Source organism: Rhinolophus sinicus, linkage group LG06, assembly GCF_036562045.2.
Source record: "Rhinolophus sinicus isolate RSC01 linkage group LG06, ASM3656204v1, whole genome shotgun sequence".
NCBI lineage: Eukaryota > Metazoa > Chordata > Mammalia > Chiroptera > Rhinolophidae > Rhinolophus > Rhinolophus sinicus.
In genome coordinates, this window is record NC_133756.1 from 156,769,284 (window position 1) to 156,788,222 (window position 18,939).

The 18,939-nt window shown below is 39.8% G+C and overlaps 1 protein-coding gene across 1 annotated transcript; it reads left to right on the top strand.

Annotated features, from left to right (window-relative positions):
* The first annotated feature begins 5,873 nt into the window (after window positions 1-5,873).
* Window positions 5,874-18,916, top strand: MS4A7 (membrane spanning 4-domains A7). The gene is given in 8 exon segments (XM_019754086.2): window positions 5,874-6,056; window positions 10,139-10,286; window positions 10,961-11,095; window positions 12,565-12,621; window positions 14,452-14,658; window positions 17,316-17,414; window positions 18,355-18,403; window positions 18,406-18,916. Coding segments are annotated over 7 exon segments (705 nt in total). The 5' UTR covers window positions 5,874-6,056; window positions 10,139-10,151; the 3' UTR covers window positions 18,429-18,916.
* The last annotated feature ends 23 nt before the right edge of the window (window positions 18,917-18,939 follow it).

The window sequence follows — 18,939 nt, forward strand, 5'->3', positions numbered from 1 at the left end:
GCGATGCAGGAAGACTAGGTTGTATCAGGATGGCCTGTCCCTCTCAGTGTAAGCCATGTGAAAGAGACTCCACCTGGGTGGTCTTACTGCTTGCTCCAAAAGGACACCAGCAGGAAGCAAGGAGATCTTGAAGAGAATGAGGCTAGAGATGTTCACAGGACACTCAGGGGTGAGACAAAGGAGGAACCATGAGCAACCATCTGAGTGAGCGCATTAGAATTTTGAGGGAACCAGAGCCAATGAATCCATGCCGCTGATGGAATCACAGTGCATTCAACCCCAACCAGCCTGACAGCACGTTGGGAAAGGAATCAAGGAATTCATCTTCTGCCCCTCAGCTTTTCTCATTCCTACCTTCGGTTCAGCAAGAATCAGAAATCCCTCCTAGCTTGTTCCTTCCCACAATAGGCATCCTGTCCAGAGCAGACCCAAACTGAGGAAAGGAAGAAGTTTTCACTGCAAATGACAGTTGAGTTTTGATTCTTGGGTAAGACGGTACATTTTAATTACTGAAGTGACTGGAGAACTTGTCATTCACTGATCTTAGATTTTAAATAAGAAGCTGAAGGGAACTAGACCCGCCCTCCCTCCAGGGAACAGTTGTAGGGAAAGAGTAAGGTTGTTTTCTTTGAATTCTGTGAGTCCCACTTATTCAAGTACAAGAAACAAAGACTTTAAAAACCCGAAAAGGAGGAACAGGGCAATATAATTTTTGTGTTCTCCATACTGCATATACTTCTGCTTTACGAATTGAGCTACTAAATTCCTTAACAATAAGTGATGCCCTTACAGGAGAACTGGGATTGTTTTTAGTGCTCTATCTTACAAAAAGGGCTCTATCCCCAAATTCTATAATTAAAAACCACAACTGTAAACCAATTGTAATATTATTTATTTATTTTAACTAACCCACTGTTTCTACTTAAATACATTCATTTAAAAATAAAATAAATTTCATCACTGTACATTTTTGTGCAGTATTATCTGTTATAATAAAAAGTAATGACAAATAAATGTGATTTAAATGAAAAATCATCGCATTTCAGATAAAGAATATCTGTAAGTTTAGACTTAGTTGACTATTTAATGATAAGAATTAATGTGATTATAATTGCTTAAGTCATGAAGGAATTTTGTCTGAATACCACTTACTTAAAATGAAGATGACCTTTCATATCAATAAGATAACTTTTAAAAAATTTGACAAATACTAAGAATCTCAAGTCACACGTGTATCGAATCAGAATGTTCAAAAGATTTTAATCCCATTATATAAGATTTGACACGTCAGGGTAAAATAAATATCACTAGAGCTTTCCAAAAATGAATAAATAAATAAAGCTGAGTTTATGTGTTTATATATGTGTCTAGTAAGGAACTATCTCAGAGAGGAAATTCAGTAAATATTCACTGAGGGGGAAAGTTAGGGGTTTTCCAGCAGTTAAAAAGGATGTTTCAACTGGTTATGCAAGCTGAAGACTGAAAACTAGAACTCTGGGTGAAACAATGAGTTGTTTATATCAAGTCCCATTGTTCAAAGTTTATAATCATTTATCAGCTTCAGTGGGTTGAATTAGTTGTAATGAGACACAACACTCAGTTTTGATTTATTTCCTAGAAACATTTACCTTTTACACTCAAACTTAATTGCTAGCCAAAATTATAGGGGGAAAAATTGGTGAAAGAACAAATTTTGGTTTTTCAAAATGCCATTAGAATTTGATATAATATAGGGGAAGGGCTGTGTGTGTGGGGGGTTAAAATGATGTCGTGCGGGGCAGCCTGCGGGGTCTCAGCTCCCTCTCCCCACATAAGAACACAGGACATGGTGAGGCCAAAAAAGGAACACCCACAGAGCCATAGATAGGGGAGTCATACCACTATATTCTTGCTGGCGGTTGGGTTAGAGACACAGGAAGCAGGAGCCACACTGTCTGCAACCCTCACTGCTCCACTTGCAGGCTCAGCCACCATCTTCTTGCTAGCCTCCATTTTCTGCTAGCGTAGCCACGGCAGTTATATTAGTGGCCAATGGGTCACTGGTTACAGCGGACGGCCAACTAGCCACAGCTGATGGCCATCCAATCACAGTTGATGGCCATTTACTACCCGAGTGAGCACCTTTCCACGTGAGGCCGAGAGCCTGGAAACTGCACTCCTGGCTCTGTCCCCACAGATGAAATATGAAATCCTCCCAAATTTATTAAGATTTGCCAAGTGATGGTACATTTTTTTGGCAACCTCTGTATATGAGGTCTGACTATTAAGTTTGCGAACTTGTTGCAATGATGTTCCTAACCTTTTTTGATATCAGAAGGTTTATTCGCTATGAATTTGTACCAACTGGACAGTTAACCAAGGTTACTACTAGGAAGAGCTGAAAAGGCTGCATGAAAAAGACGACCTGAACTTTTCGCCAACAACTCACGGCTCGTGCATCACTACAATGCATCAGCTCACACAGCACTGTCCGTGAGGGAGTTTTTAGCCAATAAACAAATAACTGTATTAGAACACCCTCTCTACTCACCTGATCTGGCCCCCAATGACTTCTTTCTTTATCCGTAGATAAAGGAAACATTGAAACATTGAAAGGAAGGCATTTTGATGACATTCAGGACATCAAGGGTAATATGACGACAGCTCTGATGGCCATTCCAGAAAAAGAGTTCCAAACTTGCTTTGAAGAGTGGACTAGGCACTGGCGTTGGTGCATAGCTTCCCAAGGGGAGTTTTTCAAAGGTGACCATAGTGTATTCAGCAGTGAGGTAGGTAGCACCTTTTCTAGGATGAGTTTGCAAACTTAATTGTCTGACCTCATATGTAATATGTTAAAATTAATATTTTTTCAAGAAGATTATTGAGAATATAAAGAGGATAGAACTGGTAACCTAGATAACAAAGTTTTTGCCTCACTTGATGCAAGTTGTATTCATGTTTTTAGGGGAAAAAAATCTTTATTTTTATAACTGAATAAATGAGATACAAATGTGTCAACTACTAATTTTTCAAAAGGAGGTGTATTATAAAACAAGCAAATCATATCTGCTCAATACATGCATAGATTCTCTAGAATCTTCTTTGTTCTTATTTTCAGACCATAAACAGTAAAACAGTTTTATATAAAGGGCAGCATGAAATTAAGCAGTTTAGCTTTAGTATATATACTTTTTCCTTCCATCTGATAATGCAGAAAGATTTGCAGCATAACCCAGTGAGCTATGCTGTGTCCTCATTTTAAATAACATTAGTATTATAATGTCACCATCTCTGTGATCAGACTCATAGTTTCAGCTTTAAGTAAGCTGTCAATCTTCGAATACCTACCCCAATATTCCTGTCTCCATCTACCTCTTCACCTCTGGGTTATCCCTCTTCTGCTTCCTTCAGCCATTTTATAAGTAATTCCACTTTGATGGTTATTTGTCTGGCATTTCTCTTGTGACCTACTTCTTAGAAGCCTTTCCCAACCAGCTGATGATAACCTCTTCTTCCAAAAGCACTGTGACTTATTTCTCCTTCAAAATACATAGAATGCTTGAAGAATTGCTGCTATGCATTACAAAACTTTTTGTTGTTACTATGCCAGAATTGTAGAAAATTGCACCTGTATTTCTTAATTTGTTCATCACCACCAAACTAGTATTACAAGAAATGTTAAAGGGACTTCATTAAGAAGAAGAAGAAAAAAACAAAAATATGAATACAAAAATATCATAAAGAAAAATAAAATCTTTTTGACAAAGGCAAAGACAGAATAAAAGCAGTGGATCAACCAACACTAAAACTTGTACAAAGGTTAAAAGGCAAAAGTAGGAAGATTATGTGTAATTACAACAGTAAATTAAGGGATACACACAAGCACACACATACACAAAAGAAGTAAAGTATAATGACAAAAGGAAATGTGGAGGGAATACATAAAAATAGTACTGATTTTAGAATGTGTTCAAAATTATTGACCATCAACTTAAAATAGACTGCTATAAACATAGCTTGTTGTATATGAAACACATGGTAACCACAAACCAAAACTCTACAAGACATGTACAAGAAATAAAGAGAAAGGAATCCAGCACAACAGTACAGAAAGTCATCAACATATAAAAGAAGAGAGCAGGAGAATAAGAAAGGAACAGAGAACTACAAAAACAATCAGAAAGCAATTAATAAAATGGCAACAACTACATACCTATCAATAATTACTTTAAATGTAAATGGATTAAGTCCTCCAAAGATGAATGGATAAGGAAGATGTGATATATATAATGAAATATTACTCAGCCATAAAAAAGAATGAAATCTTACCATTTGCAACAACATGCATGGACCTAGAGGATATTATTCTAAGTGAAATAAATTAGACAGAGAATGACAAATACCATATGATTTTACTTACATGTGGGTTCCAAAAAATAAAATAAATGAACAAACAAAACAGAAACAAACCCATAGATACAGCGAAAAAACTGATGGCTGCCAGATGGAAGGGGGTTTGGGAGACTGGGTGAAAAAGTTGAAGGGATTAAGAAGTACAAATTAGCAGTTACAGTCATGGGGATATAAAGTACCCCATAAGGAATATAGTCAATAATATTGTAATAACTATGCATGGTGTCAGAGGGTGTAAGACTTTTCAGGGAGAACATTTTATTATCATTTTATCTGTGAAAAACTGACTGGAAATTTAACTGATTTCCCCACAGATTACTTCTCCCACAGATTCAGAAGAGGCGTGAGACAAACACAAATGACCAAGGTTCTTCTTTGGTACTTTGTTCAAAGCAGGTCACAGATCCAGAGGAAGGTCTGGGTTGTGAGGGTTTTCTTAAATGAAGATGATGTTGGTCATGGGGCTGAAGATGAAAAAATGATAGAAACTGTTGCTGTGGCGTCAGCCTACCTGCCAAGAGACTTGGATTCTAGTCCTATCTCTTCCACTGACTTGATGTGTGATCTGTGGTAGTTTCATTCAGCAATATCACCTCATTTGGAGATGAAAAAGATGGGACTAAAATTCTCTCCAAGCATTTTATGAGTTTCTTAAACCGCCTGGCTTAGATTTGCTCCTCTCTCAAGGGGATAGCCCTGCCAGCCTTCAGGAAATTGAGAAAGTATGGAGCAGGTCATGCTGCCAGCTTTTGCTACAGGTTGCTCTTCCCAGAGACATTTCAACCCCCCAGCCCTTCTGAACAAAGGCTGCTCTCACAGCAGCTTTAAAAAGAAGGTGAAAGTAGCAACAATGTCCCTTCAACAACCCACCCTTCCCAGAATATGAGCTTGTTTACAGCCCCGATGGCTCTGCCTTTGACTCTAATCCACTGACATCCTTCCCAAAATGTACCTGAACTTCCCCTGACCACGAAGTTAGGAAGATATAAAGCCAGAGATAGAGAATGAAGAGGCACCCAAAGGAAATACCTATTGGGCTGAGAGTTCTCACAGGTTGCTCTCCGTTTGCCAAGAGCCTGGGAAATGGGAAAACAAATAAATTCTCCCAAATTCAAAATTAACATCATTATTACCGCTAGTTACCGAGTGCATACTTTTTAGTATATGTGCTGCTGAAGCGAGCATGAGTGCCTACATTTTATAAGCCCTTTGCATCCTTTCTCTTTAATTCTCACAAAAGCCATATAGTGGAATTATTATTACCCATCCTATTTAGTAGATAAGAAAATTCCGGCTAAAAGGAACTGGTAGAATTACTTACCAGAATACAGGAATTACTAAATGGGACCCTACAACTCACTAGTCTTCACAAGCTCTTTTTCTTATGTGCTACTTCTAATTCGTGTCATTTTCCAGACCTTGAAATTTAGAAAGAGGAAGCAGAGGTACTGTTTATATATCAATGGTGTACAAGTACAGCTCGACTCATATCTTGTGTAATCATAAATACTACTTTGAGAAGGAGACAGGAAGTCTCAGAGTTTGGAGAGCAAAACAGCAAGACCGTTCTGACAGGAACCACCAGTAAGAAGTTCTGGCTGAGAGCTTCCCAGTGGTGAGCTGGCCCACCAGCCACAACACACAGGACGGGGCTGCAGGAACAGGTAGGCCCTTTGCTTTGGATCATGAATTTGGGGGCGGTGATTACTGTTTTCTGAACAGACAGCCAGGAATCAGATTTTCACCCTGTCTCTGCTGCTGACTACCTGTTTGGATTGGTGAGTCAATTCCCCTCTTCGGACCTCCGTTCACTCGCTTTGCAAATAAGAGAATTGCTAGAATGATCCTTAGGTTTCTTTCAAGACTTGAGGTGGTGATTCTCTACAGTTCTCTGCATTTCCTGGTGGTCACTTGGTCTTACACAGAATATGCTCTCAGCAAATACTGTTGCAATTAGATTGAATCCTGCATTAGGACCCCACTGCTCAGTTCTAATTCCGTAATAGAGACAATTGCTGTGTCAGATCCATTGTCCTCCAAGCTATGATTTGCCTTCAAAGTGGGGATTTTAGAACTGTCATGAAAAGTTGGGGCCACCCCAAGTTTGTCTCCACTTGGTGAAGGTGGAAAGACAAAGAATCCTTCTTAGACTGTGGAGTCTGGAGATGATGGCATGAGTCTCAGGACTTCATGTGAAGTTATAAAGAAGCTTGGTTATATAGAATTTCTCCTAAAAAGTAGCACTATGTGTCAAAATTCAAGTATCATAGCGTTCAACTCAGTAAATCCACTACTAAACGTTACTCTGAGGACATAATTCACTTGGTGAGGCACCACAAAGTTGCAAAAATGTTCATGATAACATTTCATAATGGTAAAAAAAAAAAAGAATATGTGACTGGGTAAGTGAATCTTGAAACATCTGTTCATATGGATATACTGTTTGGCTTTTTTATTGTGGTAAAATACATATAACATGAAATTTAGCATTTTAACCATCTGTAAGTGCCCAGTTCAGTGGCATTTAGTACATTTACATTCGTGTGCAACCATCACTATGACTGAACTCCAAAACATTTTCATCCTCCCAAACTAAAACTCTACGCCCACTAAACAATAACTCCACGTTCCCCTCTCCTCCCAACCCCCTAGTGACCATCATTCTACTTTTTGTCTCTATGATTTTGAGTACTCTGTGTGCCTCACAGAAGTACAGTCATACAGTATTTATCCTTCTGTGACTGGCTTATTTTCCTTAGCATGTTGTCTTCAAGGTTCATCCATGTTGTAGCATGTGTCGGAATTTACCCTTTGGCTTTTAAATTTAGGATTTTTATCATCTGTATTCATCAGTGTCAAAGATGACCACAGAATAATGTTGAGTGCAAAAAAGATTTGTAAATGGCATGGAAGGAGTGATCCTGCTTATGTAGAATTATGAACGTTTGCAAATATGTATTAAGAAAGAGGAGAGAGACAAAATGAGAGAGGAAAGAAAAGAGAAAGTAACAGATATGTAAGAAACAGTAGTTATTGTGTGGTAGTTGGGATTTAAAGAACTTTTTTGTCTTCTTCTTCAAACTTTATTTCCTTTTTTATTGTATTTGCTATGCTATGCACTCTTTTAAACAAAACAGACAAAAAAATAAATAAAATAAAATAAATGTACATGGTATCTGAGAGTGCACTAAACTAGAGGGTACCAGCTAGGCTTTCAGGTTGTAGATTAAGACTTAGAATCAAGCAATCAAGCACATCCTTTAGTCCTTGGGTATGAGAACTAAAAAATACAGAAAGGAATCCAGAGTTACAGAGAATTTTGTTGTTGTTTTTTTTTTCCTTAAGTTAGGGGTCAATTATTTTTCCTTTCTTGCCAATTTTATTTTTTAACTATTTTATTTGGTAAGAACACTTAACATGAAATCTACCCTCTCAACAACTTTTAAATGTACAATGCAATATTGTTATCTATAGGCACAATGTTGTACAGCAGATCTCTAGAATTTATCTTGCATAATTGAAATTTTATATGTGTATAGCAACTCTCCATTTCTTCCTCCCACAGATGCTGGAACCACCATTCTAGTCTTTGCTTCTATGAGTTTGACTAGGAGGTATGATCACAAAATATGGTGAATGCTTATGATAAAAAAAATTATTACAGTAAAACATACATTACCATTAAACCCCCTCAAAATACTCCCCGTCGCTTCGAACACACTTATCCCATCATTCTTGCCACTTTCTGAAGCAGTTCTGGAAGTCCTCTTTTGTGAGTGTCTTTAGTTGCGCTGTCATGGCTGCCTCAATGTCTTGAATCAATTCAAAACAGTTTCATTTCATGGTCATATTGACTTTGGGGAAGAGCCAGAATTTGTACAGTGTCAGATCCAGTGAATAAGGTAGATGAGAACACACCATAATGTTTTTATTTGACAGAAATTGCCATGCCAGAAGCAATGTGTGACACGGAATGTCATCATGATGGAGAATGAAGTAGACACTCACGAAAGAGAACTCCCAGAATTTCTTCAGAAAGTGGCAAGAACGATGGGATAAGTGTGTTTGGAGTAAAGAGAAGTATTTTGAGGGGGATTAATGGCAATGTGTCTTTTACTGTAATAATTCTTTGTATTTAAACATTCACTGTATTTTGTGATCACACCTTGTACTTTAGATACTTTACATAAGTCAAATCATGCAGTATCTGTCCTTCTGTGACTGGCTTATTTCACTTAGCACAATGTCCTCAAGGTCAACCTTAAAAAAAAATAAGGAAATCTTGCAATATGTGACAATACAGATGAACCTTGAAAGACTGGTTATTAAGACTAGAAAGACAAAGGGGTCTACATGGCATATTTGGGCTTTTAAACCACAGGAGCAAGGCAGAAGCCAGGATACCAGAATATGGGAACAATTCTGGAGATAGAGACCATCAACCCATATTCCCTAAGGTCAGAAATGTTCCTGTGGGTGAACATGGAGCTGATGAGCGGCAGCTTGTGAGCTTCAGCTATCAGCAAAGAAGGATACAGGAGCTGAGGCTCATGTGTAGCTCGCTGGGCATGCCCAAACCTGCAGGGTATAGCAGAGTTCTGGCCTTAGACTGGCTGAGTTCAAATCTTGCCTTCAGTACATGCTAGATATACAATCTCGTGCAAACCATTTAACCTCTCTGAGCCTCACGTTTATCTGCAGAATTCAAATCACAATAGCACCTATCTCTGAGAGTCATTATGTATATTAAATGAAACTCCACACAAAGCTCTTAACAGAGTGTCAGACTCACAGTGGGTGCTCAGTAATATTAGCAATTACCATTTTATCAAAAACTACTATTTGCTCTTGAAACCTGGAAAATCTCCAAACCTGATCCTTTTTCTACTTCTCTGTGTTTAAGGATGTGCTAGAATGCTCAGCAGAGGGCACCTAGAACCATCCATGGCATCCGTGCCCCAACTCTACTGCAAGGATTTGGTGTCAACACTAGTCTGCTAACCTCATGTAACGTCATCCATACTTCTGCCTAGATTCCGAAATCCCCAAAAATGATAATTAACTCCTTAGACAAGGAGAACTTTATTTTTAGTAACTCTGGTACTAAAGATGATGCCCAGAGACATAAGAAACTTGACCAAGGCATAGGTGTAATTGTAGAAATAAGAGAGTGGTCACTAATGTCTTACTGAGTATTATGGGGCACCTGATCAAGACCTTAGAGGCACGACAAAGGGCACTCATGGGCGTCCCTTCATTCAACTCCTCAAAACAGTCCTGCATGGCCTCTTAATGGAAAGAAAACAAGACTGTGATGGAAGGCTGAGCAGGGTAGATACAACATAAAAGTGCAACCCGTACTGGGAGATGTGTTGTGGGAATGTACCACAGGTAAAGCAGAGGAATAGAGGAAAGGAAAAGAAGATGGAAATAGGGGTTGTTGGAGAGAGAGTGAGGTGGATACACTCAAGGTTGCAAAGAATGTTCTATGTGAATTGTTCACCTCTCAGTTGTGTGACTTCCAAATGTTTACAGTTTTCTCCCAGTAACACGCTTCCTGTTTACAGTGGAAGCTTTCCAATATCCAATACCTCCATGGATCCCCATACTCACTTCTGTTCCTGAAGGACAGGTCATTCCTTGGACAATGGAGAAAAATCTTAAGTTCCTGCAAAGTCTGTTTCCTGGGAGTTTCATATCATCAAGCCAAACCTTGGGTCCTAACTGAGTTCACTGCCTCTTCCAGTATCATCAGCATCATGTTATCACAGCCCAAGACCAAGAAAGCCTTTCAGTCCTCTACTCCAAAAGGCATCATTATCCCCCAAAAAGAGAAACCTGGACACATCTACCAAAAAGAAGATGAACTGCAGAATGAAGCCACCATTCTTGGTGTAAGTCCACCTCATTACAAAGAAGACATCGGGGAAATACTGCAAATGTATCTCAACTAAGATCCACAGTGGATTTAGGAGATTCTTCCTTTTCTTTTCTTTCTTTCTTTCTTTTTTTTTTTTTTTTTTCTGGTCTGATTCCAGGCTAATTGGGACATGAAATGGGGTTTTATGGGAAGCCTGTATGCTCCTCGGGCATTTATGTAAGCTAACTAAAACCACTATCTTTTCTACCTGAAATCTAGACAATAAAGTCTCTTATAATTAGAGATTTTGGATTTAACCATATGATTTTACTCAATATGATTAAATTAGATCATCTTCTTTTGAGTTCATTTCTTAAACATTTGAGAAGAGACATTCTGGACTAATCTCACTATACATTCTCTCCCCATTCATCTGAGTAACTGTGAGACGCCCCAGTGTCCTAGGTCATTGTTCTTCAGATCCAGGTTCTGAGTATCCCCCTTTGAGACCCAACTCCTACTCATTTCCAGGTTAATTACACATGAATTTCTCGTAGAGAATGCCTATTGGCTCCTTATAACACTTTTTCTTTTCCTTTTTAATATGACAAATTTTAGCATTTTAATACTCTACATAATTCAAATATCACTTTTACCTGTGATAAAATATTAAATGTATTCTAGAATTTCCCCTCTTGTCTCTTGTAGACTGTCCAGATCCTGTGTTGCCTGATGATTTCAAGTTTGGGGATCATTTTGGTTTTTGCTCCTTACTCTTCTCACTTCAACCCATCAGTTTCCACCATTTTGACGTCCGGGTACCCGTTTGTAGGAGCTCTGTGTGTGAGTAGACTGGGGTCTCTAAGAGGGGATATGCTTCCTAAATGCTAACAGGGTGCTAAGTCATGGAGTAACTAAATCCCAAGAGGTGGGGAGACAAGAGAAGAAGGGTAAGGCCTCCAACTTTCCCTCTGTTATCATCCCACATCTTGTCTCTACAATTTAGGAAGCTCAGAGAAGGGTTTAATCTGCCTTCCTGTGTGAGCATCCCAGGGAGTGAATGGTTGGGGCAGGAAGCAAGAGGGTAATGCAAAGGGCATACAGTACACCATTTTTTACCTGGTTTTACAGCACGCCTCTGGAAAAGTGGAAGATTTGTCACATCTTTCTTTGGGCCATTGGATTCCCTCCATTTTAAGAATAATCCACCTGTCTGGTAGAAAGTGGAAGCAGTCATTTTAAAAATAAAATGAACACCACTGGTAGATGCCACAGGTTTGCAGAGAACTAAACTAGCAATAGTAGAATTCACGGGAATCAGGGGCACTCTTGCTATGTGTTCAGAGGCAATCCTGAGCATTTGGAAAGCTTCTTTGCTGCCTTCTATTTTGCTCCTTTATGAGGCAATTTTATTTTTTTTATTTTTTTTTGGACAGTAGCCAGGGCCTAGTCATGCCTCCCACAAAGAGCCACTTTTTTTCTATTATATGTAGTATCCTGTACAAAGGAAATAAAGACACACATTCTGGGCAGATGACTTTTACCAAGGCATCACCTCTGTATGAATACAGTCATTATGTGGACACAAACTACGTAGTGATGCAAGAAGGCCCTGCTCCTGCCCCCAAAACATAATTTGTCCTTGATTTCTCTATCTATTCAGTAGTTGTGGCTCCCACATTCTCTTAGAGCTAGAATTAGCTGGACCCTCTCTGTCTGTGACTACCCAACCCCAAGCCACAGCTTAACAAGGATTCAGCTCAGAACACCCTCCTTCTACCAGCGGGAGCCTTAACACCACTAAGATTAAATACTGACTTCTGGGCTTTATGATACAAGACTCTTCACATCTGACCCTGTACTTTTTACTTTCCTCACCTTCCAGTCTAACTCAGGCCACCTACACCGATGGCTTGAAATCCAGATGTTTCTGCAACTGGCGCCCTCAGTTCCCCTTTCCTCAGTGTTTCTGTTGGCTGCTCTCATCTTTCTAACCCTTCAAGTCACTGGTCTTTCTCAACCTCCTTTCTTTCAACCTTGTAAATCGTAATGCTCTCCTCCCTCCGTGTACACCTCCTCTCCAGGCCTCCTCAGCTCATAGTGATTTTCACTGACATAGATCCAGGCCCTGTGCATCTGCCTATTGTTCTAGGTCAATGTCAGCATCTTGAAGGCAGAAATCAGGATTCTCTATCAGTATGGCCCCCTGCCATTCCTACAGTGTTATCTCCCTAAAAGTTTTACCTTACTGATTGAGTGATTGACACATTTTCATAAAAACTGAACTGATTGTTTCTCTCTTTCCTGAGCAGTTTGCCATTACGGGATCCCTCTCAATTATCTCTGGGAAAAAATCAACTAAGCCCTTTGTAAGTATAAGAACCATCAAACCTCAGCTGGTTGGATAAGAGGAACTTCAGAGTTAATTCTTCCAGTTCAAAAATCTCCATTTGACAGTTTATGGAAATAAGACTCAGAGCAAGTGAGAGAGCCCAAGTTCTGCCTGCTAGTCCATGGCAGAACTAGGAGTAAAGCCCAAGTTCCCTGCCTTTTACACCAGTGCTCTTTCCCCTAAAAAATGGTGCTCCTGGATCATATTCCATGCTTGGAGAATGTTTTCCTCAGTTGCTTAAACAGTGGAAACTTTTAAATATACCATGGACTCTTCACAACTTGTTATGTGGGCTCTGAATAGGGTAGACAACCATCCCAGCTAGAGCTGCCAAGATCTTTTTTCTAGAAAACCTGCCTCATGATGAGTTAATTTCCCTAAATGTCAGGGTCAGAGGCAGAGGTGTACAGGCTTAGATCCTGTGGCCATCTCCTCTACTCCTTCAAGAACAAGGAATTATCAGACTGTAGCCACTTTCCTGACAAAGATCAAGAGTTGAGGGGTGGTGGGGGGAGGGCTGAAGCAGCTGAGGTCTTTGATTCTGTGCATAGCAACCTTTCCCTGTCCCCTGCCACACACCCACAGAGATGACTTAGGGAAAAACCACATCCTGACTCAGGAAGATCCGGGGTCTGGTTTGCCGTGGATGACGGCACGTAAGATGTGGTATGAGGCTGGTATGTGCTTCTGATTCTCGAAGCCAGAGTCGAAACCCCACAGTCAGTAGACAGGGCTTTGAAGAGTTCACAGCATTGAATGAAGTCCAAATTCTGGATTTGGAACCAGGAAACTTACACTCCTGCTTCAGGTCTGTCACCGACTCATCTGTGAGCCTGAAAAAATTCCTTCCTTCTCTGGGCTTCAGTTTTCTTATTTACAAAATGTAGAAAATGAACATGTGCATCTCAGAGCTGGTTCTCCACGTGCCTTGAATACACAGAAAGGGACAAATATCCTTGAGATGACCTGGCACAATGTGGGCTCCATATGTGGGACATAGGACAAAATGTGGGCTCATCGTCCACATGACAGCTCTGGGCAAAGATGTGCCCATTCACTCTGTTCTTCCTTTAGAGACAGTTCTTGAAGCCATAGAGCTTCCAGGCCAAGGGAGAAGAGGGTGGGACAACCATCCTTCCCAACACACAGTCTTCTACAGTGATGCTCAAACAGAAAAGACCGTGTGCTGAGAACCTGGCACAGAGGGGGCGCACCAGTGTCATTGCAGAGGAATCATATCCTGCATGAGCCCTTTTCCCGAAAAGGTAGACTATGACCCAGGGGAGAGTGTGGTGAAGTGGTTCTCATAGGCCTGATCTACTGGTAGTAGGTATTCCAACTTCTCCAGTTTGCTTCTGCCATTTCTCTGAAGCTGCTTCTTTATGGGAGGAGAAGCCATAAACTGGTCTTCCCAGGAGGGACCAAAAGCCATATTTCAGAAACCCTTAAAACAACAGAAGGATTCTAAGGTTGCTGAGGAAGTCAAGGGAGATGCTGGCAGTGGCCTGAGCAATACCACCTCTGCCTTCGGTGTTGCAGAGAGTAAGGAGCCAGAACCCCCTTCCCTAAGCAGGAATTATCCATAGATTCTCTCATTCAACAGACAGGCACTAATTACAGCAGGTGATAAATAGATCATGAGGAGGGATACAGAGATGAAGGAAACACAGTTTGTGCCCCTTAGTAGTATGCAGATTAGAGGGGAAACAGATCCAGGGGAGCCCCCACTGCAGGGCAAGGGACGGAGGGACAACAGAATGATGTGCTACTTCTGTGATGAGATCCCAGAGCTGAATTTCTCTTCCAGGCCATGAGCAGCCTGTCCTCAAGTGCAGTGAGTTTTGTTGTTGCTGGAGCAGGTCTCTTCCTTCTCACTGCCAGCGTGGTGGCCCTGGGGACTGCCACTCAGCTGTGTGACTCAGAAAAGGAGCATCTATCTTCACTGCCTTATTCGGAGGATTATTATTCAATACATGAAGTCAAGGACTGTCTCCTGACCCGTGTCAGTCTAATAGTAAGTACTTTCAGATTGACTATCCTGTCATGTGAAATCTCTGTCTCTCCTTTGCAGAATCTTGCTTTTTCAGTAGTCCCTAGCCCTGTTGGTTGGACTACCTGCAGGCAGACAGAAGAAAAAAACACAACATTACAGTTGAAAGAGTTCTGTCAGCAGACTGCATAATACGGGGGAATGCATCGTGCAAAGTCCAAAAAAGGAAATCGAGAAGGAATGTGGGTAGGCCACCCTTTCAGGAGTCTTTCTGAAATAATACAAATTCGTTCTCAATAGGTTTAACGCTCAAACTGCCCCCTTTGTTGAACAAGCATTTTGCTCCCCTTAACACAGGCAGAAATATCCATTTTTATTTGAATTTCACTTGATTTGGGATTAGTATATCCTGCATTAAGTTAGTACTGAACTTGAACCCGAAGTCCAAGCGTAATTGTTATACTTTAGTCCAGCAGGGCTGGCAGAGCATGAGAGGAGGATGGGAGATGAGCCAATGGTTCCACTCCCAGCAGAAATGCCAGCATTTCTGGGCAGCATTTTCTTGTCCTCTTTCCCCCAAACTTTTTGGTCGACACCCATTGGTGGTGATAATCCTGGCTGAGCCAATCCTCTATCTACAGGCTAGTGGTTTTAAAACCATAATCTCTGGCTCCTTAAGGAGAAAGATTTCTTCTTTTGTGACTTCCAGTAGGAGTGGGGGAGCAAAAGCAACACCTCTCAATCTTTCAGATCTATCTGTCTCGTGAATGACAGAGAATGTGTACAAGTTTCTGGACTCCATCTCCCATGGGTCAGCCCACGTGACCCAGAGGTTGTCAAAAGCAACCCCTTTGATCCAGGAGCTTGAGGAAGTAGAAGAGCACAGAGAACCATCTGGTAGGAAACCAGCATGAGGAAGCCCAGGAGATAGGATAACCCTGGTACAGGGCAGACATCAGGCAAAGCAATGAGGGTGGGAGAGGCATTTTCCCCACTGGGATAGTGGGGGCTTAATTTAATGAAAATAAATCTCAATACGTCAAACTGCCTACCACTCTCAGATAACTGGAGCCAAAGGGAACTTCCTATAACATCAGAGGAGTTACACCATGGCAGACTAAGTGGACTCCGAAGGTTCATTTTTTCTTATTAACACAAAGATGAGCTGGGCAAAAGTAACAAATTAAAAAATATTAAAAATATATATCCAAAGTTGGAAAAAAGAAGGAAGGGAGAGTGGAAGGAAGAAATAAATCAAGGAAGAAAAACATCTTACATTCCAGAAGCTAAGAAAAATCCTAAAGCCAGGTAACCAAAAAAATTGCTGAGACCAGAAAACCAAGGAGGCCTGGATAGGAACACAGGTATGAGAGGCTGGAATCATGGAGTTTTAAAGCCTATGGTGGAATTGAAGTCTCCACAGGAAGTAGGGAGCTCACACTGAGTACTCTTCAAAAATGTTAGAACCTGAAAATGAATATTTATATTATTTGTGAAAATAAGACAAGGAAACTCTGCCCAATGTCCAAGCAGCTTCAAGAACCTCTGCCATAAAGATTTCTAGGATCACCTCACCAAACCTTCTGCAGGTAGGGTAACCAAATCCAAAATTACATATAAAATAGAAGATCCTCAAATAAAAGAATTAATTTAAAGCCTGTTCTAGATCTGTGAAACTCCTAAGATTCTATCAAAATCAAACCTAAAATTACCATTGAGGGAGACATCCATAAACCCAACTTGTGAGTCTCCCACATATCAAAGAACCCCCTCATAACCATCCACATACTACAATTACCTAAGAATAAAAATATTTTGTAAGACATAAAATATGGGGAACAGCAGCAAATGGAAGAAATATGAAAGTCAGTTGCCCAAGAATTAGAGATTATATAATAATTTGAAAAAGGCTATAGTGAAAATATATTTTAAATGATTAAAGACATAAAAAAGAAATAGACACCAAAATGAAAGAACATGACAGTAAGAAAAAAGAACAAGTGTGTTTGAAAAAGAACTAAAAATATGATTAGAAATGAAAATTATAATCCTCGGCATTAAAAACTTAGCATACCAGTTAAATAGCAGATTCAACATATCCAAAGAAATAGTGAAATGAAATGTAGGTCTGATGAAATCACACAGAACACAACACACTAAGATGAAAATCTGGAACATATGAATGAGAAGTTAAAAGACATGAAGATACAGTGAAGTGAAGAGGTTCAACACAAATCTAATCTGAGTTCTTGTGGGACAACATGGGAGAGAGCGAGTGTGCAAAGAGAAAAAAACCTGAAAATTTTTCATAATTTAAAAAAGACATAAGATTTCAAACTGGAGGAATGCACTGAGACCATTGCAAGAGAAATACAAACAAATCCACACCTAGAAATATCATGACAATAAAAAGCACCAAAGGAAAAAAGAAACTAATAAAAACCACTAGAGATAAACGAAGGATTACTCTTATCTCAGAATGTGGGATATGGTTCTGAGATAAAACTCTTGCTGCTTATATCCCTTCTTCTGTAAGAGATCCAAAAGAGAAGTAGAAAAGGGAATTAAACAGTTTTTTCTGTCCCTATTCTCTCCACTGCTAGAGCCTTCATCCCCCAGTCTCCTTTCAGTCAGGCACAGCGCTAGTTTGTGGCACCAATCATCTTTGTTCTGATTTGCAGGGTGTGCTGGTGGTGATGCTTACCTTTACTGTGCTGGAGCTCTTAATAGTTGCATACGCTTCTGTCTTTTGGTGGAAACAGGTCTATTCCAACAACCCTGTGAGTACTCTGACATGTCACATGATACCTGCTGGGTCATGAGCTATGATGAGCCAGGTCTAAAAAGTGGAGTCAATTATTGGTCATGAGATACACGTGGAAGTCAGCTTTAAAATATTTTTTTTAATTTAAGTACAGCTGGTATATAACAATATATGTTATATTAGTTTTCAGGTGTACAATATAATGATTCAACATTTTTGTACCTTGCAATGTCATCGTCACCCCACTAATTCTAGTAATCATCTGGCATCGTGCAAACTTATCACAGTGTTATTGACTATTGAGAAAAGAGTGCAATTAATGGGCTCCCTCATGATGACACTATGGTCATCTGAGATCAGGTGGTGCCTACTGGGCAGCAAACCAATTAGACGATTGCTTAATATGAAGCTAGATGGCTTTAGAAATCACCTGGCCCAGGCCCTTATAAAAGAACCAAGACTTAGGTAAAATCACATAGAGAATGAATGATACAGACTAACGGGCTGAGAATGAGAACTTGCATCACCTCACTCTTGTCATGAACGGCCACCTGCCTCCCTAAGGAGTCTCCATAGCCCAGTTCCCTTGCTAATGTGATGAGATTTTACCAGGGCATCTCTGTTCTGTTTATCCTTTCCCATGTTCTTCCTTACTTCCTCTTGGGTCTTGACATTACAATTTTAAAATACTTTCCTTTGCTCTAACAGCTATGGTAGTAAAAAAGGAAAATTGTTAAGGCACTGAACAATTATGATTCAATTATGATCTTGGTAACGTAATTAGCAGCTTAGAGAATGGCATGTGTTTGAACTAATATTGATGCAATTATATGTGATAGTAAAGTTGGAAGAGCTTCTACTGCACAACATTTTGGGGGAAATGCATTATAAATATGCATCAAAAAGGCTTCCAAAATCAGAGTTAAAAAACTATTAACTAATTTCATCTTTTCTAGAGTACATTTTCCTTGCTTCAGTCACAAGATCGTATTCAACATGTCAAAAAGATTCTTCAAGGTCATGGATATGAACGACACTTGGCGGTAGAAGAAAAAGGAGGAGAAAGCCCAGTGCTCATGGCTAAGTGTTATTAGGCTTTCTTGACATTTCAGCTACTTTAAACACTGAAAGACACTTTTGAAAAGTAGCTTTTGTTTTGTACTGGGCCAGTCTGAGGAATTTTATTGCTCATGAGAATAATTTCCCAAAAGCCCAGTTAGAATTTTATGAGCTAGTCTCCCAGAATGGCCATTAAACTTTATAAATTTCTTTGGGTAAACTGAACAGAAAGTGATTCATCTACCCATAAATAAGAAGAGAAAACGTGCCCTCTCGTGCTGGTATGAATTGGCTAAGTCCTGTCACCCTGCAGACCTCGTTTCTGTATTATTTTCATACACATATTGCTTAACTCTAAGATATTAGGATTGCAAGAGCATTTTAATAAAAAATGCTTTAAAAATATAGGGTTCCATTCCTGTCAACTGAATGAATTAAATTTCTGTCAATTTAATACGACTCAATGTCCTGTCTCATTTAAT